At 43.1% G+C, this 27,542-nt stretch overlaps 1 protein-coding gene across 1 annotated transcript in view; it reads left to right on the top strand.

Annotated features, from left to right (window-relative positions):
• The first annotated feature begins 16,457 nt into the window (after positions 1-16,457).
• Positions 16,458-27,542, top strand: part of LOC106095574 (enhancer of mRNA-decapping protein 4 homolog) — a 35,656-nt gene continuing 24,571 nt past the window's right edge. Inside the window, exons 1-2 of the mRNA XM_013262805.2 lie at positions 16,458-17,025; positions 17,097-17,302. Coding sequence (XP_013118259.1) covers positions 16,790-17,025; positions 17,097-17,302 — 442 coding nt within the window. The 5' untranslated portion in view covers positions 16,458-16,789. The remainder of the gene's footprint in view (positions 17,026-17,096; positions 17,303-27,542) is intronic.

The following is a 27,542-nucleotide window of genomic DNA, read 5'->3' on the forward strand; positions in this document are numbered from 1 at the left end:
AGTCCACCTTAAGAAGTAACCTATTTGTGAGAGAATCCAAATTAATGAGGCTGCCTGTGAGGTAATAAGATATAAGTGTAACTTACTGTCCAGGCTGGTGATCATAAGCTCTTTGCTGGAGCATAACCGCCTAAGATCGGGTTGCCAGAATTACCCTCAGGCTCCACTGGGTACGTTATCGCGCCAACACTATAAGAAAAAGAAAAATAATTTTAATTATAATTGATAAAACAGAAGTTCATAAAAATAACTAGGTTAAGTTTTTTTTTTGTGTATGTTGTTTTGTGCCATCAACGTGTCTTGTATACGAGGTTTCTTTTTTGTGTTAATATATATATATTGTAAGGGTTATTAATACCAGGTCTTTTATTAATTTTTTTTTTGTGTGAGTGTAGGATTTGGGTGTAGTTTTGCTAAATATCCTAGATTCAGAAGTAAAATTTTTGGTTCTGTTTGGATCGGAAAAACGTACGATTCCCACGACTGTTAAGAGAGCTCTTTTAGGTAGTCTATTAGAAACCATTTGCGAGCCATTAAAGGGCTGGATAATCGATCTAGGTTATTGTGTGCAGAAAAGCAGCAAATCTGAGTCAGTGGCTCACATCTAATTATTACCCCTCATCTGGTGTTAGTGACTTAGTTTTTGCGTCTTGTCCAGATATTTTTAGAGAAAATTAGACGAAAATTTGTAGGTTAAGGATTATATAGGTAACTCGTTTATTTTTATCTTTTCTTCTATTATAATAAATGTGAATATGTTTATATAATTGTTTTTAAAACCAAAAATGATGTGCTAATACTTTTTCGTGAGTGGGGAAACTGAATGCGATAGGTATGTGAAGTGATTATGTGGATTTTGGGGTCCTTATAACATTACTGTCACAGGAATTTAAGGACCATGGTAGGGAGGGCGAAGTGTGGGAGCGGAACACCAAGCTCCTGCCGTAGAAGAGTGTGTGAAGTGTGTTTATGATCGTTTTTTTTTGTTTTATATGTCGAGATCAGAAAATATTATTGTTCGTCCCTTGGACTAGAGTTGGCGGGTTGGAATCCTCCCCGAGAGTGAACCGAGAGCTGCGGGCGGCCACTTTAGTGCCGAACAAACAGGGCCGTAACAGTATGGCGCCCAATCTTAAATGAACGCCCAAACCATTGAGAATGGAAGGATAAAATGCCGCGAGCAATGGCGTCAGTAAATGGCGCACTTTAGTGACGTGTTCACTTCAATGGCGGCTGGTCAATGGCATAGGCGGCGATATAATGAAGTGTAGTAACAACGAGACACTTGACAATAGCCTATAGGGTTCAATAGATACAAGAGGGTTATCGCATTTTCAATTATCTTGCTGATATTGCTGCCACAATTTGGATTTGAATTGGGATTGAGTGCAATATTAGGTATAGGTAGGTTGTAAATTAGGATAATTCTCTCCAGATTACCTAGGGTCAGTGCAATAGCTTGTTTCGTCTATTTTGTAACAAAGATTTGTATTGTGTATGACCTGTGTAGTATGTCCATAGTTTTGTTTTGCAGTGTCCATAGTGACGGAATGTTAAGTGTAGGGAAAAGTGCAATAGCTGACGTAATTCTGATACGAGATATGTTGTGGATTGCGAGTTACCTACAATCGCGAGATCTTTTGGCTTAATAAGATATTGAGCAAGACTGCCGCGGTAACAGTTCCAATAGTTTGTATTTGAATTTTAGTGATTAACGTCCAGTCTATCAACACACTCTTTTAGGCCCAATCTGGGGCACTTAAGGAACATAGAGAGAGAGAGAAGACCATTCCACCACACAACCTTGAAAATATGCATTCAGTAAACCTCCTCGAATATTTTATATTAATCAAAAAAAAAAAAAAAAAAAGTTTTATTTATTTGCTGGTTTTATTTTTCTATTTTAGTGTTTTACTTATATTAACCATCACATTTTATATATATATATATATCTTTATTTTTTTTTATTTTTTTTTGTATTTATTAATTTATTATTTTTTTTTTACAGACTTTTTTTTAATTTATTTTTTTTATATTTATTTTTTTTTATATTTATTTTTTTTATATTTGTTTTCTTATATTTATGTTTTTGTATTTATTCATTTTTTTTATATTTATATTTGTACTAACACCGTTCTTTATCATTGATATTAATAATATTTTTTTTATTTTAGTATAAGACAACTAGTAAATATTTCATTTTTTGTGTTTTCATTATATTTATGTTTAGAGAATAATTGAGTGATTTTTTTTTCTCAATTTTTTTTACTTGACCGATTCTTTTATAGAGCAATACTTTCGTTCCCAAAAGCTGTATTTCCTGCTGATGAGTGAATACACAGAGGGGAAAAGAATAAGCAAAAGAAATCGACTTTTGGCATTCGATAGGAGTAGGGTATCACTTCAGAAAGAACCCAAATACGTGAAAGGTATTGACGGCGGGAGGATGCCTGGCCCACAGGACGTAGACCCGTCAATAATAGATATGTCGCATAGTATTAATATTCCATTTCAACCCGCAGGCAGGTCAGCAGGTGTTGTTCCTATGGACGTTGCTGGAAATCCTCAGGGAGCGGCAGCTATGGGGGGCCATTCGGAGGATATAGCTCAGATGATTCGCGGGATGGTGATTGAAACTGTGAAAGACTCACAGCACGATTTGAGAGGCCTGGTACAAGAGGGCATAAGTAGAGAGATGGAAAAGGTTAATGCGGCTATAGGCAAACTTGGGGATGCGGTCAACAATTTGACCACTGTAAGAGCAAACATAGGGCTTCATGAGGCTAATGGGAGGGATGCATCGGGAAAGTGCCCGGGTCGTCAACTGCCTTCGCCCCCGAACTATCAAAGTGATAGCGCGCCTGGTAGTGCACAAAATCATGTGGTACCGAACATCTGTCAAACGGGGCCTAACAGGGGCATCAAGGTGGAGCGTTTTGGCTTGAACTTTACAGGCAACCCTAATGGAATGTCAGTGGACGATTTTATCTACAGACTAGAGTATTTCCAAAAGCATTACAAGCTGGCATGGGAGGAAATTATGGATGAGGTGCATATTCTCTTATCAGGACCAGCTCTAGACTGGTTCTGGTTACAGCAGCGGAACAATGCAGTTACCGACTGGCCATCATTGAGGCACGCCCTAACTGAAAGGTACAGAACTAGGCGTTCTTGCTTCGAGGAAATGCGAGATATTTTAGAGAGAAAACAAATGCCAGGGGAGAGTATAGACGCATTTTTCCATGATATAAACCTGATGCGATCTAAACTGGAACGACCCGTATCGGAATATGAGATGATTGGACTGGCAAAAAGGAATTTAAGGAAATCTCTTTCTAGCATCGTATATTCGATGCCGGTGTCTTCTTTAGAACAGCTTCGAATAGAGTGCTTAGAAATTGAGAAGACCTTCTTTAAAAAGGACCATGGTTTTGTCCCTCAGCCAATAAATAGACAAGTGCGAGTTAGCGAGGTTTTGGAAGTTAACGACCACTACGAGGAGCAAAATCCACAGGAGATGATCGAGGAAGTCGCAGCCGTAGGCTCTGCAATAGTCTGCTGGAACTGTCAAACCCCAGGCCACACGTTTAGGGATTGCCCGGCAACACAACGCAACCTCTTCTGCTTTAGATGCGGTAAACCGAACACCATAAGTCCAAAATGCGCGAATTGCCGGGCGGGAAACGCGAAGAAGAACCTGGTTGCAGCGGGGAACCAACGTTCCGTGGAACAGCCCGCAATACCCCAAGCGAAATAGAGTGCGGCGCACCCGGATATCAGTCGGCCCGCCACTATCTACCACTAGAAGTAAGACGACGCAACTACGAAGTCGTGAGAAACAGGATTTTTGGAAATGAGACTTGGGAAAGCCCCATGTCGATAGTAAAAGAAAATGATGAAATTGTAGAAAATCGGAAGAAATTAAGTAAGAGAATCATAAAACTAAGAGAACGCCAAAAGGAAAATAAAAAGGTTAAAAGATCGATCTGTGAGGCCCTATCCAGATTCGTTAGTAAATCGGACCCAAGACCCTACGCCATTGTGGCCATAGGAAATAGAGAGATAAGGGGGCTACTAGATTCTGGAGCCTCAGTAAGCCTATTAGGTTATGGATGCCGGGAGTTAGTCCAAGACTTAGGAATGAAATTAACGAGTTATTACTCAAACATAAGAACGGCGTCTGGACAACCCCACCGGATTCTGGGGAAAGTTTTCGTTAATATGAAATACAAAGGAGACGAGAGAGAAATCTGTCTATACTTGTGTCCAGATCTAGAACAGCCATTGTACCTGGGGGTAGATTTCTGGAGAGCTTTTGAATTAGCTCCAGAAATTTTTGGCCTAGAGGAAATCAGTATAGAACTGCAGAGCAAGATTCGTGGGCAGTCGAGCCAAGAGAACACAGATATGCATGAGCTGTCCTCAGAGCAGCAGAAAAAACTAGAAGAGGTCGTGCGAAAGTTTCCGACCTTCGAGGAGAACGGACTGGGGTGTACCACACTGGAAAAACATGCAATCAAATTGATAGAAGGTGCAACTCCAGTTAAGGACAAGCATTATCCTTTGTCGCCGGCGGTCCAGGAAATTGTCTACAAAGAGATAGACAACATGCTTGCGTTGAAAGTAATAGAGGAAAGCGACGGGCCGTGGAGCAATAGAACGACTGTAGTCCGGAAACCCGGGAAAAACAGGTTCTGTCTGGACGCCCGTAAGCTTAACGCACTCACGATCAAGGACGCATATCCTTTGCAGAATATTGACGGCATTCTAAGCAGGATAGATCAAACCTATTTTATAAGTAGCGTCGACCTGAAGTACGCATTTTGGCAAATTGAGTTAGAAGAAGAGGCCAAGCCATATACTGCCTTCACCGTACCAGGTCGACCACTTTATCAATTTAGGGTAATGCCGTTCGGATTATGCAACGCAGCTCAACGCCTTTGCCGATTAATGGACCAAGTCATACCCGCTCGTCTCAAGTCCAACGTTTTTATATACCTCGATGACTTATTGATTATAGCCGATGATTTCAACACTCATATACGCATACTGGGGGACGTGGCAGATTGTCTACAAAAAGCTAATCTCACCATAGGGCTAAAGAAATCTCGATTTTGCTTTCGAGAGTTAAAGTATCTAGGATTCATAATAGGTGGGGGAATGTTGAAGACAGACCCGGAAAAGGTCAAAGCTATACAAGATATACGCCTACCCAGATCGCCCAGAGAAGTGCGCAGTTTTCTGGGTACAGCCGGCTGGTATAGACGATTCATCAAAGATTTCGCATCTATATCAGCCGCGCTGACGGATACGCTGAAGAAGGGTCAGAAATTCTCATTGACTCCAAGATCGGTAGAGGCATTCGAAACACTGAAACGTGCGTTGATCTCGGCTCCCGTGCTGAAACATCCCGATTTTGGGAAGGAATTTTTCATTCAATGCGATGCCTCTGACAGCGGCATCGGAGCAGTATTGTTTCAAAGGAATGAGAACGGAGAAGAAAATCCGATCGCCTTCTATTCACAAAAGCTTAATTCCTGTCAAAAGAATTATTCAGTGACAGAAAAAGAGTGTCTCGCGGCAGTTTTAGCGGTTAAAAGATTCCGTCCCTATGTTGAGTTAATGAAATTTACTGTCATCACCGACCACGCCAGCCTGAAGTGGCTAATGTCACTTAAAGATTTAAGTGGGAGATTGGCTAGGTGGTCCTTGCAGCTGCAAGCCTATGATTTTTCAATCGAGCATCGAAAGGGCGCGGACAATGTAGTTGCCGACACTCTTTCAAGGATGCCAGTAAACGGCAAGTTGGAAATAGAAGAGGTGGATGTCGAAGACTGCCTTGACTTCGAAACTAATGCCTTTGAAAGCGAGGGATATAAGGAAATCCGGGAAACAATTGCAAACAACTTGGAAAGACTCCCCGATCTGAAGGTAGATGGCCAGAAAATTTATAAACGGATTAAGAGCAATGATGACGGCGTCGGAGAATTTGAATGGAAGCTGTGGATACCCGACGATATTACCTATGTACTTATAGAAAAGGCGCATGATAACTTAACTTCAGGGCATGGAGGCATGGCCAAGACCTTAAGTAGGTTGAGAACATTATATTATTGGCCTAAAATGGCAAGTCAAGTTCGCCAGTACATACGAAACTGCCAAACATGTAAAGAGACGAAACCAACAAATCAAATTCTACATCCCGAAATCGGAAACGAAGTGGTGACGGAAAGACCTTTCCAGAAACTATATATAGATTTTCTGGGGAAGTACCCAAGATCAAAGAAGGGAAACGCATATATTTTCATAGTCGTAGACCATTTCACCAAATTCACATTTCTCTGTGCCATGAAGGAGGCCACGACTCAGAATGTGATTCAGTTCATGGTCCACGAGATCTTCCACAAATTTGGCGTACCTGAAACTCTTCATAGTGATAATGGGAAGCAGTTTACAGCCAAGGCATTCGAGGAGATGATCGCAGCTTACAAGATAAACCATATAAAGACCGCGGTGTACTCACCTCAATCTAATGCGGCTGAACGGGTTAATCAGTCAGTTTTGGCCGCTATTAGGACTTATGTTGAGAAGGACCACCGAGATTGGGATTTATACCTCTCGGAAATTGAATGTGCCCTTCGAACGGCAGTCCATTCCGCTACAGGTGTGAACCCGTTTTTTGCTCTCTTCGGCTTTAATATGTTCACCAGTGGGTCAGACTATAAACTTGCCCGGAAATTACAGTCCCTAGCCGACCACCAGATTGTGCAGTTGCAGAAAGGAGATAAGCTGTCTCTCCTGAGAGAGTCTATAAGAGAAAATATGCATAAGGCCTACGAAACAAGTGCGAAGAGGTATAACAAAAGGGCACGAGTCGTGAAGTTTACTCCAGGGCAAGAGGTATATCGCCGCAACCATGCCTTGTCCGATTTCAGGAATAACATAAATGCGAAATTTTCCAAGAAATTTCTTAGATGCCGAATAAGGAAGCCAGTGGGCAATAATATGTATGAGCTAGAGACCCTACAGGGCAGACCTTTGGGTTGCCATCACGCCAAAGACATAAAGATTTAAGATAAGTGCAATAAGACTGTGATAACGATCCCGAAGTGCAATATAGGTTTAGTGGAAGTTTTCGTCCTATATGTGTGAAAGTGATTGTTATTAAATGTCTTGTGAGGATACGACGTTTGCTAATGCGGAGATAGGTTCAGACATTGCGAGAAAGTTACCATATTTTGTGAGATATTTGTGATATTCGATAATGGGCTTCTATATTACATTAACGGAGATGAGATGGAAGTAAACTCACTGGATTCAGACTGCTTGTGGCCGTAGAGTTGGACGCGACTGCACATGGAGTCTTGAGACATTACCAGCATCGGTGGTGCAACCCGGACCCGTAAATGGTGCTTTGACCTACGGAGGTTACTTTAGGCCACAGGGTACTGTTCAGATGTCAACCGATTAGCGAAGCAAACTGAATCAGTGAATTACCGAATAGACTTGAGCCCGGCTTGCGAGATCTCAGGGTGTGGGAATTCCCCACGTTGAGAGAGCATAACACGCAAGCAGTAATGATAGAGGAGGACAGGAGGGGAAACGACTATGGCCGCAGCGGGCAAACGGGACAAGGAAAAAGGTTAATTATAGTGTTAGTGAGGCCATTGCGAATAGATTGGGGGTTATGATATTACGTTTGTCTTACCCTTATATATTACCATTTGGATTGGGTGTTTTTGATCACTATCTTCTGGGTGTTTGTTTTTGTGTTGATAGTGTTTCTGGGTATGAATTCAGCCCACTTATGTCGGGAATTGCTTGGCAAGATTTCGCAGAAAGTCTGTGTAGGTGTATGTGTCATTTGCCATCCCAATGAATGGTGGAGTGCACATGAGGGATATGGGTCGACTATGGATGGCCACCGAACTTCGGTTGCGTTGCCAACGGCCGAATGTGTTATAGAGATTTTCATTTCTATATTGTATGGAATACTTTTTTTTACAGTTTTTAGTAGTGGAAATACTTTGATTGAATGAGATTATCAAAAATTACCGACTTTTTGCTTCACTTTTATACCGTCTGGCAAGCAGCCATAGGAGTTGCAGTTTGCCCATTGTTTTGCACAACGAATTTAACCGACGAGTGTAGTTGTCCCATTTATCAGTTGGGTACAAGGTAGAAGATTAAGGTTGAGCAGTCAATTATTTTTGCATGTGCCATGACCGGTGTGGCAACAGAGAGCACTGACTTAGTACACTCCAAGTTTTTTTTTACTGGAAAGGTATGCGACAGACCTGAAGTTTTATGGCAAGTGGTGGCTTGATGGCTCATGTATTCTATCTTGGTATTTTCTTTTAAGGATGCTTCATTCTGACTAAGATCTCGTTTTGTGATTGTTATATATGTATATTTACCAGTTACCGGGAATTACATGATTGTAAATACTAGCATTTATCCCGGCCCACTTCGCTACCCCTTCTTTAGTAGTACTTTCGTTTTAGTGTTAGACTTTCGAAAGACCATGTGGTCACCCTATTTATAAAATTATGAAGTCTTGTCGTATTTTGAGCATGAGATTTCAGAAATCTATCCACTTCCGTAAGGAACTTACCAAATAGTACTAAGAACAAGGATATTTTCATTAACCACTTTGGTATTACTTTCCAGGATGTTTTGACAGCTTTTTTTTTCGGTCGGGGAAGGAAATGAAGATGTGAATATAGCCCAGTTTTGGGGGGCTCTAGGTCGATCAGTAAAAAAGGAAGAAAAAAAAAGAAAGGAATGTACCAGTTGTAAGAGAGTCCTTTAGGCATCAAACACATATTTCCTGGTTGTGCCTACATGTCAAATTTCAGGACTTGCTCAATCCGCTGGAAGGTACGAGAGGGGGGTAAACTTTCTCCAGTTTCCGATAATATTTTTCATATTTTTTCTATCTACCACCTGTATTTCACGACAACGATCATTTGAGCCAAATTTCGGAGTTCTAGCCCTAACCGATCGCACTATGCAGAGCTCACATGATTCTTACCCTTTTGGTACTTTTCAGTACCCCATTTACTCTTTCAATTGATGCTGCTAGGGTGTGCCTAGGTATCGAAATTCAAAGCTCTGGCTCATTTGACGAAGAAGGGGCAAGAGTACAAGCTGCGGTGGTTGACGTTCTATTCCTCCCGCTTCCGGTACGATTTTTTTTGATCGGATGCTATGTTTTTTTTTTAAGACGTCTTTAATTTTAGCCCGGAACCATGATTCTGGCCAAGACATACTTACTCAGGTAGTGTGACGCGGACAGTTGAGTACGATTTTTTCTCGTTGAGTACACTATCTATCAACGAGCTTTCATGTCGGTTGGCTGTGTGTGTGTGGTATAGTGATGGGCCATGACACACGGGCTGGACTACGCCCTGTTGGGGGACTGGGCCTTGGTAGGGATATCGAGGGAGGACTTACCTGTGAATGGGTACTGTTGACCGGGATGGGAGATCATCTACGCGGGGGGGCGATGGATAGGATGGCTAGTGAGATTCCCATGTTCTGCTGGAAGGGAATGAATCCAGATTAGGGGGAGTTTTGACAGATGAATGGGACCAGACTCACCTAGGTTGACTCACGGGTGGCTTTGGCCCGCATACGTTTATCCTGTCTAGCCGTGTATTGCACTAACCCGCACATCGCCGTTTCCATCATACAATATGAGGAAGCGTCGAAGTTTTGTTGCGTGGGCGGTGGGTGATACCCTAATGGGCGTATCAACTGGGAAACGGAGGACAGCGTTTGAGCCTCGTGGCCCTGCGAACAGATGATTCCGGCGGTTGGCAGTTGTAGGCCGGGCTATATTGCTCTATATGCGGCACGGGCTGGACCGGATTGATGGGCGATAAGGTGGAAAGTCGGGCGGCAGGGCATTGGGAGACATGGGGGCCTAATGGGGGTGATGCTTATTGAGAAGTCGTCGAATGTGCGGAGACCTATACAGACCGTGTAGGTCTGTGACTGACGATGGCATTCCTGGCCCTGCGGCCATTGGACACACACACACGCATAAGGGGACTGCGTGCTTTCTTATGCATGTATTGCGGAGGCGTGCTAGCTGGCGACTTTTTGCCGTTGTTTTTTTTTGGCCACAGTTTCCATGCGACCCTTTGCTAGGAACTTGGCCGTCATCCCCTCTCCAGCCTATCCTTGTGGGCTGGCGTCTGATTTTTCGAGGAAGGGGGCCTGACCCAGTTTTGATGGGGTATTAAGATCTGTGCCTGGGATTATACCCAATGACAGATTGATTGCTGTGTTTCTTGTTTTTGTACACACAATTGCCATATTAGTGCCAGAGGAACATTTTGATATTATTTTTTGATATGTAGTTTCTCGGCTGGGCAATTGTGTGTATTCTTTTTCGATGGCAATTGGCGGAAATGAAGTGTGGTCTGTGACAGCTGTGCGTGTGGCTTGCCACCCAATTCGAGACAGATGTTTTTAGTACAGCGGAGATGCCACCTAGTTAGGGTTACCATGACCTACTAGATTTTCCACCGCTGCGTTTTTGGACAGAATGGCGGCGATAGTTGTTGCTGTAATGATTTGCGAATAAATGGGAGAAATGGGAATTTATGGATGGAGGGAGAGATTGCAAAGGATGGGGAAGAGTGAGAGCGTCACTCGCAATGGGTTATAAAGGCTGCGACCGCAGCAGTGACCAACATTTTTGCTGAAGTGTTGAGTGTGCGCGAATCAGATCCAGGAAGGCAGACAGTTGAAGTTATTTTTTTTTAAAGAAAAGCGTTACCGTGTTAAACGTGTTACGGACAAAGACATTTTTTTTAACGAGAATAAAGACCCCATTGAAGTAAGGAGAAATAAATCAGTGTTCGGTCTATATTTATTATTTTGGGGAATTACCCTTTAATTGTCCCAACAAAACCTATACTGGTTATTCCTGGTCTCCAACAGGCTCAGACGAGCGGAGGCCAGGGTGTTTTTTTTGTTTCTCCCCGGATCCGATTCTTGGTCAAATCTGGATAAGTCCACCTTAAGAAGTAACCTATTTGTGAGAGAATCCAAATTAATGAGGCTGCCTGTGAGGTAATAAGATATAAGTGTAACTTACTGTCCAGGCTGGTGATCATAAGCTCTTTGCTGGAGCATAACCGCCTAAGATCGGGTTGCCAGAATTACCCTCAGGCTCCACTGGGTACGTTATCGCGCCAACACTATAAGAAAAAGAAAAATAATTTTAATTATAATTGATAAAACAGAAGTTCATAAAAATAACTAGGTTAAGTTTTTTTTTTGTGTATGTTGTTTTGTGCCATCAACGTGTCTTGTATACGAGGTTTCTTTTTTGTGTTAATATATATATATTGTAAGGGTTATTAATACCAGGTCTTTTATTAATTTTTTTTTTGTGTGAGTGTAGGATTTGGGTGTAGTTTTGCTAAATATCCTAGATTCAGAAGTAAAATTTTTGGTTCTGTTTGGATCGGAAAAACGTACGATTCCCACGACTGTTAAGAGAGCTCTTTTAGGTAGTCTATTAGAAACCATTTGCGAGCCATTAAAGGGCTGGATAATCGATCTAGGTTATTGTGTGCAGAAAAGCAGCAAATCTGAGTCAGTGGCTCACATCTAATTATTACCCCTCATCTGGTGTTAGTGACTTAGTTTTTGCGTCTTGTCCAGATATTTTTAGAGAAAATTAGACGAAAATTTGTAGGTTAAGGATTATATAGGTAACTCGTTTATTTTTATCTTTTCTTCTATTATAATAAATGTGAATATGTTTATATAATTGTTTTTAAAACCAAAAATGATGTGCTAATACTTTTTCGTGAGTGGGGAAACTGAATGCGATAGGTATGTGAAGTGATTATGTGGATTTTGGGGTCCTTATAACATTACTGTCACAGGAATTTAAGGACCATGGTAGGGAGGGCGAAGTGTGGGAGCGGAACACCAAGCTCCTGCCGTAGAAGAGTGTGTGAAGTGTGTTTATGATCGTTTTTTTTTGTTTTATATGTCGAGATCAGAAAATATTATTGTTCGTCCCTTGGACTAGAGTTGGCGGGTTGGAATCCTCCCCGAGAGTGAACCGAGAGCTGCGGGCGGCCACTTTAGTGCCGAACAAACAGGGCCGTAACACATTTTCGTCAATGTCTTCTATGCTTGGACAATCTAAATTATCTTTCCCAAATCTTTTTCTTCCGAATTTTGTCCAGTTGGTTTTCAACTTATTCCGGAAGCTTATCAGATTCGGCGCTGGCCGTGCTATCCTAAATCTAATTTAGCGATGGTCAGAGAAAGAGTGTTCCATGGAGACCCTCCAATCCTGAACCTCATCGATTAGATTTTCCGAACATATCGTCACATCCAATACCTCCTCCCTAATCCTATTAACAAAGGTAGCGGTGTTACCAATATTAAGTGTTATTAGGTCAGTAGTATTCAAGAACTCTGTCATGGCTTGGCCCCGCTTATTAGTGTTGCTACTACCCCACGAAATGTGGTGAGAGTTCGCATCGCACCCTGTCTGTTTTGCTTTCCCCACCAGCCGTCGCAGCTCCGACGTGGGTTGCGGTGTCGGAGAGTCGAAAGGCAGATAAAGTGATGCAAGGTATGCTCCACCGTCTCCCTGTCTCACCACTGTTGCATCCAACTATCGACCACATCGCTAAAGTCTGGCGGATTGCAGGAGACTGAAAATCTCCCTGTCACAATCGAGACAGGAGGGGAAGGCATCGAAAGGGACCCGACAAGCCCTGTATGGGTGGGTCACAAAGTTGGACTGGGTTCAAGGTGTGAGCGAGCGGTTAAGCACGGAACTCTAAATGTACTTCGACTGCAGCAGCTAGTGAAGGATCTAAGGAGAAATCGTCTCCACCGCAAGTGTTCAGTGTCCTGAGGAAGAGTGGTTCCACAGCTTTCTCACCTGCCTCTGGATGCGTACGGAAGCTTATCATGACAAGATCTAACGAATCATGTGAGGATGATTTCCTGGCGGAATCAGAAGACGAGGCTAACACAACACACAAGTCCTGAATCCCGACTATGGACCGGCTTCTACAGATAAATCTCCACCATTGTAAGGCCGCTTCGGCGGCACTAAAGGTCCTCCTGATGGCAGGGGGATTTGACGTGGTTCTTATCCAGGAAACATGGGTGTGTAGAGTAATGGTTCGTGGACTAAGAATTCCGGGAATTCAAGTGTAGGGGGAATGGGGAACACAGAGCCTGTATTCTTTCAAAGACCTAAAGTGGAGGTCCTCCTGACCGCCAATGCGGCGCACACACACAGAAGGTGTTCTATAGTCTCTTCTTCTTCGATATCTTCACAGCTTCCGCAAAAATTGTTACTGGCCACTTTCAGTCTATCAGCATTTTTTCCGATTGGACAGTACCCTGCCATGACGGACACAATGACTGAGACGTCTGTTTTAGCCAGTGAGAGCAAAGCAGTAGACCTCTTCAAGTCTAGATTAGGTCACATAGTTTCGGAATGCTCGCAACCAGCTCTTTGTGACCATCTATCATTCGTTGTCCTTGTTCCCTGGAATATCTCTGTGGCCCGGCACTTAGAACAGGTGAATATTGAACTTTTCAGCCATCTCGTTGAGATATCTGCGACAGTCGAGGGGCTTTTTATCAAAAAGCGGCCCAGGCAGGGTATAATCCACACTGCTTGGAACATCGGACATTGTATCAAGGATAACACAGTGCCCGCAGCCGCCGCATGACCAAAGAGAGCTCCCTTAGCCTCAAGGAAGTGGTCGAAGCAATTTGTCTAGACATAATGTCCGGAGGCATTAGGAGCAGCATTGAATTCAGTGCATCAGATGGTGTCGTCCTCATTGCGGTTGTGATGCACAAACAAGCCATTCTTTGGATCCGGTTAAGTATCAGAAGTCCCCCTATACTTTTGAAGCGCCATCCACCAGATCACAACACCATATAGCATTACAGGTCTGACAACTGCAATATATACCCAATGCATGACACGCGGTCTAAACCCCCAACTTTTGTCAATGGCTCTCTTGCAGGACAAGAGTTGCCTTTCTTTCTTGCCTTTCCAAAATGTTGGATCCTGTCCAGAAAAACACCCAGGTATTTTGCGCTTTCTATAAATGGAACATTTTAACTTTTATCGCCTGCTGAAAAGAACTACTTCTGCCTTGCAAGGATTTACCAGAGGCAGGTGAGAAAGAAGTGGAACAACTCTTCCTGAGGACACTGGACACTTGTGGTGTGGACGATTCCTGCTTAGATGCTTCACTAACTGCTGCTGTCTAAGTACTTTTTGAGTCCCGCTCTTCCCCGCTGGCGTACACCTTGAGCCCTTTGTGACCCGCCCACACAGGGCTTGTCGGGTCCCGTTTCGTTGCCTTCCCCTTCTGTCTCGATTGTGGCAGGGGGTTTTGCAGTCTCCTGCAATCCGCCAGACTTTAGCGATGTGGTCGACAGTTCCTCAGGCAAGATTTCAGAAACAGCTGCTGAGTCGTCTTCTGATTCCCCAACCCCACCGTTCCTATAGACCTTCAGTTTCAACCCCTTTAGACTTGTTGAGGTCTGCGAGACAGCCAGAGTTTAGTACGAATACTGCATATCTCCGGTCACCATCAGCCTCATCCCGTCTACCAATCTTCCAGGCGTTGGTTGGAAGATTGGGATTACATTAACTTAGTCTCCCAATTATCGATTTAGGATCTGAGGAAATTCTTGGTATCCAAGCATGCGCCATTGATCGAGAAGGAATAACTTCCTTCTGAAATGTAAATTTTCCGTAGATGAAAAAACAAGTTATAGCGAAACGAACACTTTTCAACAACATTTTCTGCTTATTTTTTATATGGAGTTTCACCGCGGAAACCGAATATAGCTCCAAACCTTATGGGAAAAAAACAAACAAGAATGTTCGCGAAAAAAGGACCCAGCATTAAGCTCAGTATGCATCTCTGGCGAAATTTTCGTTACCATATGAAATGCATTAACATATCCTTAACGTGATTTTCGTTACCGGTACCGTTGCCCAAAATTTCGCTTGTCGCCATCTTTTATTCTAAACAACTATTTCCGGTGGCGTCATAATGTTTTATCTGTATAAGAAAATTTCGCTAGAGGTGCGCACTCGCGATTTTCTCGCTTAGTTTGTATGGAGAAAAATGCTATCCACGTTTAGCTAAGCGGCAAATCTTATCGCCGTTTATTAAAATATATTCATTGTTTGTTTTCTTAAGCTGTGTGTCGAATGGAAGCAAAGTTGTAGGATTAGTAAAAATATGACGTTAAATGTGGTGAATAATTTTTTAGAAGCCCAGGGGCTAATAAGATTTTTGACAGCACAGCAAATGTTGATGTTTCATTGAGCAAAGTCCCATGTCAGTAATTGTAAATTCATTTGCGTTTTGGTAACCAACTTAGCCGCCTACATTGTGGGCAGACGTCCCTAAATTTAAACGACTTATTTGGCATAAAACAAGTCGAATTATTGTTTTTTAACATTGGCAACGGGATTCTCAAAGGTTGTTATTTAACATTAATGGACAAAAGTACAGTTATGTGTTTGCAGTTTATTGAAACGATGGCACTGCCGTTTAGTTATTTTTCTATAACGGCTTCAATAGTTTGTTTACCTTGCATAAGTTTCGTTCATATTTTCATAAGATATATTCATTTAGAGGTAGTGTCAGTTGCCCAACAACAAAATATTGAGTGCATTATATGTCAAAATCAGTGATTAGTGCAAATCTGATTTTGTGTATTTGTGTTTGCTAAGGTTCTTAACTATAATACACACACACAACCAAAACTCGTTGACAGATAGTGTACTTCGCAAGAAAAAATTTTACTCAGCTGTTTATGGTACACTACCTGGTAATTATTTCATGGTGCTATGTTCGTTTTTCGCGAAATTTTTTCGTAATTACTTTTTTAGATAACAGAATTTGAAGGAAAAAAACTTTCTGATTTCATTCAGTAAGACATTCTCTTATTACCTATTAAAAAATCTTCATAATGGTATAATGTTTTCATTGAAATTTCAAAAAAGTAACTGTGAAAAATGTGTGTTTTCAACTGTGGAAAACGAATTTAGTACCAGTCAAGATGTATTCATTTACAGGTAGTTGCAGTTGCCAACAACAAAATATTGTGTGCACTATATGTCCAAATCAGTGATTAGTGCTACTCTGATTTTGTGTATGTAACTAGTTCGCTCCATTTTTCGTTGTTTGCGTGTTTTGACAAATAGTGCTCTTCGCGAGAAAATTGTACTCAGCTGTTTTCGGTGCACCCTGTAATTATATCATGGTACCAGCCTTTATCCGTGCTGTGGTGTTGCCTGATGCGAAGATTTAGTTTTTTTTATCGATAATTAAGTAATCGACTAGTTGTATGAATTGTATTGAAAATCGGACGTAATTTTGTTCATTCTTGTACATTTGAATATAAATCATTTTCCACCACTGACGCTTGATGCGGCATAATTATAATTGCAAAAACAAAAAAGCGAGAATTGCGAGAAAAGTTTCAATGATTTGCTTTGTCTGAAAGTGTAACTCGAATTTTGTTTCGTATAGTTTTTCTAAAAACAGTTCGCGAATTGGTTATTTTCACTAAAAAGTGTATTGCCAAACGCTAATATTTGCATTTTTGAGTGCCAAAAAAAATTAAATACTGGTACTGTTTACCTGCCAAATACCTGGGCCTGCCAAATTCGATTGTAATTGCAGATTTTTTTTTTGAAATCCTGCAACTGAATTTGGACTCCTATTATTAAGCGTGGCGTATGTTGTAAATGTTGACTGTGTTACTGGCTTTGGCGGTAGTACTGAGGAAACGATTGCCACACTTTGGAAGGCGTGGCAATAACAAGCTAGTAACTTACGAAAATACCAACAAGGTTAAAACCCACTCAAAGGATTCAGTATTGATAGATTTAGGTTCATATCAATCCGTAATTTACTGTATGATGAGTACCGGACAGAAGAGCCCAATAACAGACAACATGGACACCAGCGGTGCAGCCGTAATGTAAGTCGAGACGGTGTTAATGGGCTGGGCTTGAAAGTAATGGTTAAAAAACATCTTTTTTCTTTTTCTAGTACATTTAGACTTGGTGATAAGCACTGTTGTCAAGATATTAGCAACAAAAATGTTAAAGTCATTGCAAACCCCGGTATCCACGACCACGGCTCTTCCAAAGTCAAGTTGAAAAATATTGTTGACTACAAATGGGAAGTAAAAAATTATCCCGGTCATTTGATAGCAGTTCACATTGATGAAAAATACATCGCATATGTTATTAATGGTATGTATAAAATTTGTTTCCTTTATTTTAGTGGAAATTATTTGCCAAATATATTTTAAAGAATAAGACAGTCATATTCCCAAAAAGCTACCTCAAAAAGCGGTTGTATCATTGACTTCATACAGGGAGCTCCAAAATAAAGTGCCCATTTTGTTGTTGTAGCCACATGCCTATATGTGGAGGTGCCGGTCCTCATCTAGCTCCTATAGGTGAGCATGCTCATCATGGTCATTGGTTATTTAAAGGCGCCAACAACTCGCCTTGTCATATAGAGCATCATAGGCACTCGGTACTTAGAATCTCCGCCGATTGTCCGCGACTGCAATTGCCCGGCCGATACGGGATGACTTTGACTTTGAGCTCCGATTTGTGTGGTGCCCATCGTTATCCCGGGAAGCTTAGCTGAAAGCTACCGGGCACAGGTTGCGGATGGTGGAACGCTCCGTTTTTATGCGGAGTAGCTGCAAATGCGGCCGCGGGCAGTCAGCAATTTTCGAGAGGAGAGTCTCAGTGAGGAGTCAGGTGGCACTGGCTCTTAATTAAATAATGAGTGCCAATGATACTCGAGATGGCAAGGCGAGTTATTGGCGCCTTCAAATAACCAATGGCCAACATCAGCGTCTGTTCCCAGGTTAGGGGCGGCTGGCGGCGAGCGTCGGATCTTGGAGCAAGCGGCTCGCCACAACGAGGGATACGTGTGCAATCCCACAAAACCCATGTGGTTGGGGCGCTGGGCCAGTAACCCGCTCCCGGAAAACTGAGAACTACTATGAGAAACAAAGGAATAGTAAAAAAGCCCCCCCCCCCAACGTTGACGACCCACTCAAACGAATAAAGGACCATGATTTGCGGATCTGCATCTGGAATGTCCGCACTCTTTATAGAGAAGGTGTAGTATACGCGCTGGCGGATGTATTAGAGAAATACAAGGCAGATATTACCGCCTTACAGGAAGTGCGATGGACTGGGAATGGCGTCACTACAACATGGTGACGAACTGTACTATAGCTGCCATAACACGAGGCATGAATTTGGCTGACGGAAGACAAAGACGAGCAAACCAAGGATATTTTCTACGAGCGCCTAGAGAGAGAATATGACCGCTGCCCCGCCCATGATTTAAAATCGTTCTGGGAGATTTTAATGGAGTCGGAAAGTTTAGCCTCCACGATACAACGTCCAGTAATGGGTTGAGGCTGATAGATTTCGCCGCGGCAAAAAACATGGTAGTTAGAAGCACCAGATTTCAACATAAAAATATTCACAAAGCCACATGGCTGTTAGCCGATCAAAACACGAGAAACCAAATTGATCACGTTGTGATAGATGGAAGGCATTCATCCAGCGTGTTAGATGTACGATCGATCAGTGAAGCGAATATAGATTCGGATCAGCAGCAAAGGTTCGCACCCGTTTGAACATGGCGAGGAAAGTACGATCTGACACTGCACGGAAGCTGGACATTGGAAAGCTGCAAACACAACAAATGGCAGCGGCATACTCCACTTGACTGACCAAACTGCTTGATGAAAGCACTCCTTGTTCCGATGATATAATGGCGCAGTGGCAAACTATTGCCCACTCCATGGAAAATGCCGCGAAATCCGTACTTGGGTACCGGAAGCCTCCTCCAAGAAAACCATGATACGACCAAGAGTGTCGAGATGCTACTGAAACCAAGAATGCGGCATATAGAGCAATCCTGCAATCAGTAGCAACGCGCCAGATGAAGGAGAGGTATCGGGAGAAAAGGAGAGAGGAGAAACGTCTATTCCGCAGAAAGAAAAAGGAAATGGAAAGACGTGAGTGTGAGCGAATTGAGATGTACAGGAGTCAGAATGAAGTCCGGAAATTCTACCAAAGAATTAAACATCAAACCAATGGCTTTGGTGCAGGCACATCCTACTGCAGAGATAAAGATAACATTCTGAGGATATGGAAAGAACGTTTTACCCAACTGCTAGTGTCCGATGTTGGCGGCGAAGGGGACACAGCAGAACCAATTCTGATGATGGTATAGAATGTTTACCTCCTAGTCAGAATGAGATACAAGTAGCAGTGACCCGACTAAAAAACAACAAGGCAGCAGGAGCCGACGGGTTACCCGCTGAACTATTTAAGACCGGAGGCGACACGCTGATAAGGCGTATGCATCAGCCTATCTGCGCAATCTGGCTAGAAGAACGCATCCCCGATGATTGGAAACTCAGCATACTATGTCCCGTACATAAGAAAGGAGACAAGACGGAATGTGCCAACTACAGGGGAATAAGTCTTCTCCCCATCGCATACAAGATACTCTCGGTCGTACTGTGTGAAAGATTAAAACCTAAAGTCAATGAGATAATTGGGCCCTATCAAATCTACAAAGCCGCCTTCGATACTCCTTTACGTTCAAAGGTATTTCAAGCCATGTCAGAGTTTGGTATCCATGCAAAATTAGTAAGACAAGGCAGATGTGAATAGATATGACACACTAATCACAAGAAAACACATGCTACTCGCCTATGCCGACGACATCGATATCATAGGTCGGTCACCGGAAGTAGTAACTGCAGCCTTTGAAAGAATCGAAAGAGAGTCAGTGAAAATTGGTCTGGCAGTAAATGGAGATAAGACGAAATGGATGGTTTCAACTCCCAAAAAGCCTTGCACAACCGAGCAGATAAAGAAAATGGAGAAAGTTGGGAATCACAACTTTAAGACAGTCAGTAACTTTATCTACCTCGGCACCGCCGAAACGAATGACACCAGCTTTGAGATTAAGCGAAGAATAATACTGGCAAACAGATGCTACTTTGGACTATGTAAGCAGTTTAGAAACAAGGCCATCTCTCGACAGACGAAGATTACTCTATACTAGACATTGATACTACCTGTGCTGTTATATGGTTCTGAAGCATGGGTACTTGTGAAAGCAGATGAGGCAGTGCTTGGAGTATTTGAGGGAAAGATTCTTCGTAAAATATATGCACCAGTTTGCGTTAACGGAGAATGTAGGCGACGTGTGAACCACGAGCTGTAAGACGACGATAGCATAGTTACACGCATCAAAATACAACGACTGCGTTGGCTGGGTCATGTTGTCAGAATGGATGAAGAAGCTCCAGCAAAGAAGTCTTTTGAAGGCAAACACGGTGATACCCGCAAACCGGGAAGACCAAAAGCCAGATGGAAAGACACCTCGAAACTGGGTGTCAGAGATTTTAGAATGAGCGCAGAAGATCGAGGCGCTTGGAACGCTATTCTACGTTCGGCTAGTGGAACAAATATTCTGTCATAGCCAATTAAAGTAAGTAAGTAGCTACTCCGTATGGAGCATTCCACTATCCGCAACCTGTTGGTTGGTTTCCCCATGTACTTACAAAGCTATATACTTACAAATTTGCATTTATTTTAGTTTTTGATTATTTTATACATTATCAGCCCTTTTCTGAATAACAATTCCCTGGGAGTTTTTTTCCTACTCCCTTTTCCCCTATTCTGAATAACAATTAACTGGGAGTTTTTTTGTCCCTACTTCCTTTTCCATTATTCTTAAGAAAATTCGAAAAAGGAAAATATCTCCCAGGGAAAAAAGTAGGAATTCTGAATCGAAATTAAAGGGAGAATGAGACGATAAAACTTGGGAAAAATTCCCCCAAACAAATGAAAGGGGTTAGGAAAAAAATTATGAAATTGATTGTAATTATAAAAAATTGGCACCACTTCTTACTATTTACGAACAATTTAAAATGTACGGAAATTATTTTTCACTTTTTCAACAAAATCAAGTGCAACATTCTTAGACCCATATGTATAAAGAGTTGTCACTAAGTGGCACTCTGTTCGGAGTCGGATACTAAAGGGAGGTTTCTTATCATTTAGCATAAAGTAGAATCGGACAGGACTCAATGATATGCAAGAAGTCTTCTGCCTGTTCCTTAATGGAATGTCCGGAAATTTCGATAAGATCTTAAGCTCCTTAAAAGTAGGCCTTAAGATAAAGCGCCGGATTGACCTATCCTCCATCCCACCTCCTCCAGACGGCATAGAGATCGTATCATATGCGGACGATTGTACGATCATGGCATCAGGCCCCCCACCCATCGATGACATCTGCGATAGATTGAACGTCTACCTCAACGAGCTTGCCTCATATTTCGCTGCAAGAAATCTGAAGATATCCGCCACCAAATCTTCAGCCACACTGTTCACTACAAATACGCGTGAGGTGAATACTGAGCTGACTGTGATGGTCGATGGAGAAATGATTCCGACCATCAAGTGTCCCAAAATACTTGGCGTCACATTTGACAGCTCCTACACTTTCTCCCACATGCCACAGCAATCTGCAATAAAGTCAAAAGTAGAAACAAGGTCCTCAAGTCACTCGCTGGCAGCACTTGGGGTGCAGACAAAAAAACCTTGTTGACCACGTGCAAAGCAATTGGCCGGTCTGTGGTAAGTTATGCAGCGCCAGTGTGGTCACGTCAACTTTGTGACACGCAGTGGAATAATATTCAGATCTGTCAGAATGCCGCCCTCCGAACTGCGACGGGCTGTCTCCTCAGTTCTCATGTGGACCACCTCCATCAGGAGACAAAGATCCTACCAGTGCGAAGACATAACTACATGCTGTCTAAGCAATACCTTTTGGGCTATTATCGCAGAAATCATCCAAATCATCATCTTGTGGATAGATACCCACCGCCCAGAAGCCTTAAGGTAGATCTACACGATCTAGAGCGTGAGGTCCAACGCTACAAGAGAGAACCTCTAGATCAAGCGGCATATCAAGCGGATTTGAACAACATTCATGCAGACACGGTAGCAGACGCGTTAATTGGCTACCGGGTGAATGTAGTCCTTGGAGAACGACCGCCACCCATTGCACCCGAAGAAATCGACCTCCCCCGGCAAACCAGAGTGGTTCTGGCTCAATTACGTTCCGGCAGATGCAGCCGCCTCAATTCCCACAGAGCTAGGATTGATGCCGACGTGCAAGATGTATGTCCCGATTGTAACCAGGGACCGCACGATACACGTCACCTGTTTAACTGCCCGTCCAGACCCACTCGACTCAGACCCAGATCCCTGTGGACGCACCCCATCTTAGTCGCGGAGTTCCTGGGTCTTGACACTCAACAGAATCAAGCAGACGAAAGATAGTACACAATAAACTGCTACAACAACAACAACAACATAAAGCGCCCTATCAAGCAGACCACCACAGCATTTATGGCGACGAAGGATATGCAAACCTCTAACCTACACACTAAAGTAGTTCTGCAATGCCAGATATATCACCCCGGTGCTTCTTCTTATCGCTAATTTCTACAAAAGACTTGCGACAAAACAGATAACGCGCGACCCAGCGTTTCAGTCCTGGCTGGAGGGACGTGTTGGCGATGTCCTTAAATAGTTTGGCATGGCTGACCGTATCGAATGTCTTCGATAGGTCCAGTGCCACGAGGACCGTGCTCCCACATGGCCTGAGCTGATTTAAGCCACGGCATATATGTGCGGTGATGGCATGCAAAGCCGTTGTTGTGCTGTGCAGTTTTTGAAATCCATGATGTTGCTCGTCAAATGGAAATTCTCCTACGAGGCTCGGGAGGAGTAATGCCCCAAGCGTCTTTGTTATTGGTGAGAGAAGGAAGATCGATCTGTGCGGCTACCCCAAACTCAGGTCCTTTCCAGGCTTCAGTAACGCGATCACTCTGCCCATTTTCCAGACATCGGGAACTTTAAGAGTGTTCAAAAACAGGTTGAGGACATTAGTAAGGTACTCAACTCCAGGTAAATCCAGATTCTTCAACATCAATGTGGAGATTCCTTCGGGGCCCAACGCCTCGGATGACATTCGTAACTTCGCCCACGATAAATTGTGATGACTGTCCATCGGCTCGGGGACCACGGATACGGCGAATGGCTCTCTTTGCCCTGTCACTCTCGGGATGCACAATAAATTGTCGGTTGAGCAACCTGGCGCATCTCTTCGGATCAGTCACGGTTACTTCGCCAAAAGTGACTGAGGTCCTGCAAAGCAGTAGATCTCTTCAAGCCTAGATTAGACTACATAGTTTTGGAATGCTCACAGCCTCCTCTGTGCGACCATATTTCATTCGTGCTCCTTCGGACCTGGTCCTGAAAACTTAGCTTACATGTCGCTAGAGGCATACCCACAGATTCCAGTATCCCTGGAATGTGTAGGGTAGTTCATAGTCCCGCATGCTCATCCGCTTAACAATTCCCTGGGATATCTCTGTGGCCTGGCACCCAGAAAAGTAGAATTTTGAACTGTTCAGCCATCAAGTTGAGTGATCTGTGACAGTCAAGGGCGGTTTTTGTATTCAGAAATACGTTCTCCAGGGATTTGATGGCTGTCTGGCTGTCTGAGAAGATATTTATACCAATCATCGTAATGACATTATATCTTAGCCATTCCACCACTTCCTAAACTGCAAGGATCTCAGCTTGATACGCACTACAGTGGTCGGGTAACCTTTTCGATATGACCAGTTCTAGATCTTTAGAGTACACCCCAAAGCCCACCTGGTCGTTTAGTTTGGAACCATCCGTATAGAAACTATGTAACTTCTGTTACCAGGGATATCATAGTTCCAATCGCTTCTATCAGAAATAGTGGTACAGTCCTTTTTTTAAGAAAGCGGCTCAGGTAGGGTGTAATCCACACTGCCTGGAATATCGGATATTATATCAAGGATAACACTGTGCCCGTAGCCGCCACATGACCAATGAGAAAGCACCCTTATCCTCACGGCAGTGGTCGCTGCAATTTCCGTAGTCACAATGTCCAGAGGCATAAGATGTAGCATTAAGTTCAGTGCATCCGATTTGGATCCGGTTAAGTATTGAGCAGTAGGTGGACTTTTGAAGCGCCGTCCCCCAGATCACAACACCATATAGCATTATAGGTCTACAACTGCAGTATATACCCAATGTATAACACGCGGTCTAACCCCCCAACTTTTGCCAATGGCTCTCTTGCTGGTGTATAGGGCAAGAGTTGCCTTTCTTGCCGTTTCCAAAATGTTGAATTTGAAGTTCAATTTCCTGTCCAGCAAAACACCCAGGTATTTTGCGTTTTCTGTAAATGGAACATTCTCTCCACCCAAGGAAATGGGCTACCTAAAGGCAACTTGAGGTAGCCGTCTCCCCCCATCCAAGCCCGGGGACGTCCAACGTCCCCGCTGTTGGACGTAGAGCTTCCTAAAGTATATCTCTTAGAGTGCTGGGAAACTTTCCCCTAATCCCAACTCCCACGTCATCAGCATCCGCGACCACTTTTACACAGTTTTCTTCCAGAGACAATATTATATTCTTTATGACTGTATTCTAAATTAGAGGAGACAGTACATCACCTTGAGACGTTCCTCTGCTGACCCATGTTTTTAGATCCAGAGATCCCAATCCTGCCGTAACGCATCTTTTAGTAAGTAAGTTATTAATAAACTTTTTTACGGTAGAGTTGAAACTCCAACTTCTTCATGGTTGACGTCGGTTTTACATTATTGAAAGTACCTTCAATGTCAAGAAATGTTACCATTGTATATTCCTTGACAGCGAGAGAACCCTCTATGTAGCCGACTAGGTCGTGAAGGGCTTTTTCAGTGGATTTGCTATATGCATGCTGCTGCTGCGACAGGCGATCCCCAGGGATCTTTGCCCTAAGATATGTTTCTATCAACCTCTCAAGAGTCTTCAGCAAGGATGTCAGACTAAAAGGACGAAAATCTTTCGCCTTCGAGTGGTAGGGTTTTCCTGCTTTCGGAATGAAAATGACCTTCGTGTCCCTTCAACCCACAGGTATATATGACTTTGTGATACAAGCAGAGTATATCTCTCTAAGCCTGGAAACCAGTCTATCAAACACAGCATGTAATTAAACCGGTGATACATCTTCAGGGCCTGGCGACTAAAAGGAGTCGAAGCTTCTTATCGCCAAAGGATTTTCGGCTCAGACACAACATCCCTAATAGCTTCCGACGAATGCATACCAGTGACAACCTCTTCTGGCGCCACGTTGTCCGTTGGAGAATTTCCCGGGAAATGTGTGTCAACGAGTAGTGCATTGTCTATACATTTTCTGACTTCTGAATATACCCCACCGTAATAGATATCGAGGACAGAATCTTCCTTAGTCTAGAGGCCTCAGATGTGTTCTCCACGGAGCTGTAGAATTCTACCCAGGAACTTCAACCACTGTTGTGTTAGCCTCCTTTTTCGGATTCTACCAGGAGTTCATCCTCACAAGATTCGTTACAACTTGTCATGATAGCTTCCGTACGCATCCAGGGGCAGGTGAGAAAGCTGTGGATCCACTCCTCCTCAGGACACGGGACACTTGCGGTGTGGACGTCATGAGAGCTTCCGTACGCATCTAGGGGCAGGTGAGAAAGCTGTGAATCCACTCTTCCTCAGGACACGGGACACTTGCGGTGTGGACGATTTATGCTTAGATGCTTCACTAACTGCTGCTGTCGATGCCATCCTCTCCTCTCGATTGTGGCAGGGGGATTTTCAGTCTCCTGCAATCCGTCAGACTTTAGCGATGCGGTCGATAGTTAATAAGGCAAGTGTTCAGCAACAACTGCTGAGTCGTCTCCTGATTTCCCAATTATTCTTAGGTATGCAACCCTGTTCTTCTCCCTTATCGACATCTGCCACCACCAAACTGTCCCTAGCGAAATTAGCAAAGGTTCTTGGACCCATCTTACTGTTGTCCGCAATAGTTCTTTTAGGCATGGGATGCCATCCAGCTGACCGCAGTCTTTTGACTGACTGCGGTGCAGTTTCCGAATCCAGACATGTAGTCTTTGGGGTGGTCTGTGCAAGGAATTCCCGAGCCCAATTTAGGGAGTCTCTCTCTATTAGTGAGAGTCTTAGAATCATTCGCACCAAACCTCTCAATAAACTTGAGAGCGATGCGTCTTCTATTATTCCAACCTCTTAAAGAGCGTGTTGATTTCCGGGGAAGGCCGATGGCCTAGGCAAATTATAGGCATGCGAAGAAAGAATAGGTTCGGCCTTGCCTTTGAGACTCGAAGCAGGTATCTTCGTCAAAAGCCCCTGCTGAAAAGTCGTTTGTCGGCTAGTGGAGCCTGGAGCAGCCGCTCCAACTGTCGAGGTTTCAGTAGCAGGCAACATGCTACGGCCTGATACAAACACCGCAACTGTTGGGTCTTTGGGGTCCATTTTAAGCCAACTCCCGGGCTCTAGATCAACCGCTCCTCTGGAAACAGACGCAGATCATCAACCTCCTAATGGAGACCTCTATCGCAGCTATCCTTTTGGTTAAGGATTTTTGGTGTTGGACAACTTAGCTATCTATTTCAGGTAATACAGGCCTGTTTCGGAATTCGCAAGACGCAAAAAAATTGCTTTACGTATATATACCAAATCTTTTTCTTTAAAAGCTGGGTATGCACCTCTAGCGAAATTTTCGGTTGCAGCCAAGACATACAGTGTCGTGCAAAACAAAAGCAACGCTTTCGCGTCTAACAAATATCGGCACATACGTGAGAACACAATACCATATATGAATCAACTGAGGGGAGTGGTATTGAAAACAATTAAGGGTTTGCAAGTAGCACGGAATTCCTAATTTAAAATGTTTAACCTAACCTAACACAAAAATCATGAGCCGCGATAAAAAGGTCATAGTTCACTTCAAGACGAATTTTATGAAGGTCGTTTAAAATCAGTTGCAGTTCAAAAATGCTGTGCGCCAATTTATATTGCAAGCTCATCATGTGACCTATCGGGAGATTGAGACAACCTTAGGCATCAGTGGGACCAGCATACATTCAATATTGCATGAACATTTGACCGTCAAAAAAATTTGTTCGTGTTGGATCCCACACAATTTGTCAATTGCTCAAGAAAAGGCTCGTATCGATTGGTCGAAAAAAATGCTCCAAAAATACGAAACAACTGCATTTTTGAACACTCAAAACATCGTTTTGATGAGTCATCCGCCGTATAGTCTTGACTTGGCACCAAATGACTTCTTTTTATACCCGTACGTAAAAAATAAAATTAGACGTCAACGTTTTTCGAAACCTTAAGAAGCGGTTGATGCGTTTAGAATGCATGTTTTGAAGATACCTCAATTAGAGTGGAAAAAGTGCTTCGACAATTGGTTCAAACGCATACAAAAGCGTATAGATCTTAATGGGGAATATTTTGAAAAAAAAAAAATAAAATAAAGCGATTTTCGATGATTAATATTTGT

This window comes from Stomoxys calcitrans, chromosome 3 (assembly GCF_963082655.1).
Source record: "Stomoxys calcitrans chromosome 3, idStoCalc2.1, whole genome shotgun sequence".
Taxonomy (NCBI): domain Eukaryota; kingdom Metazoa; phylum Arthropoda; class Insecta; order Diptera; family Muscidae; genus Stomoxys; species Stomoxys calcitrans.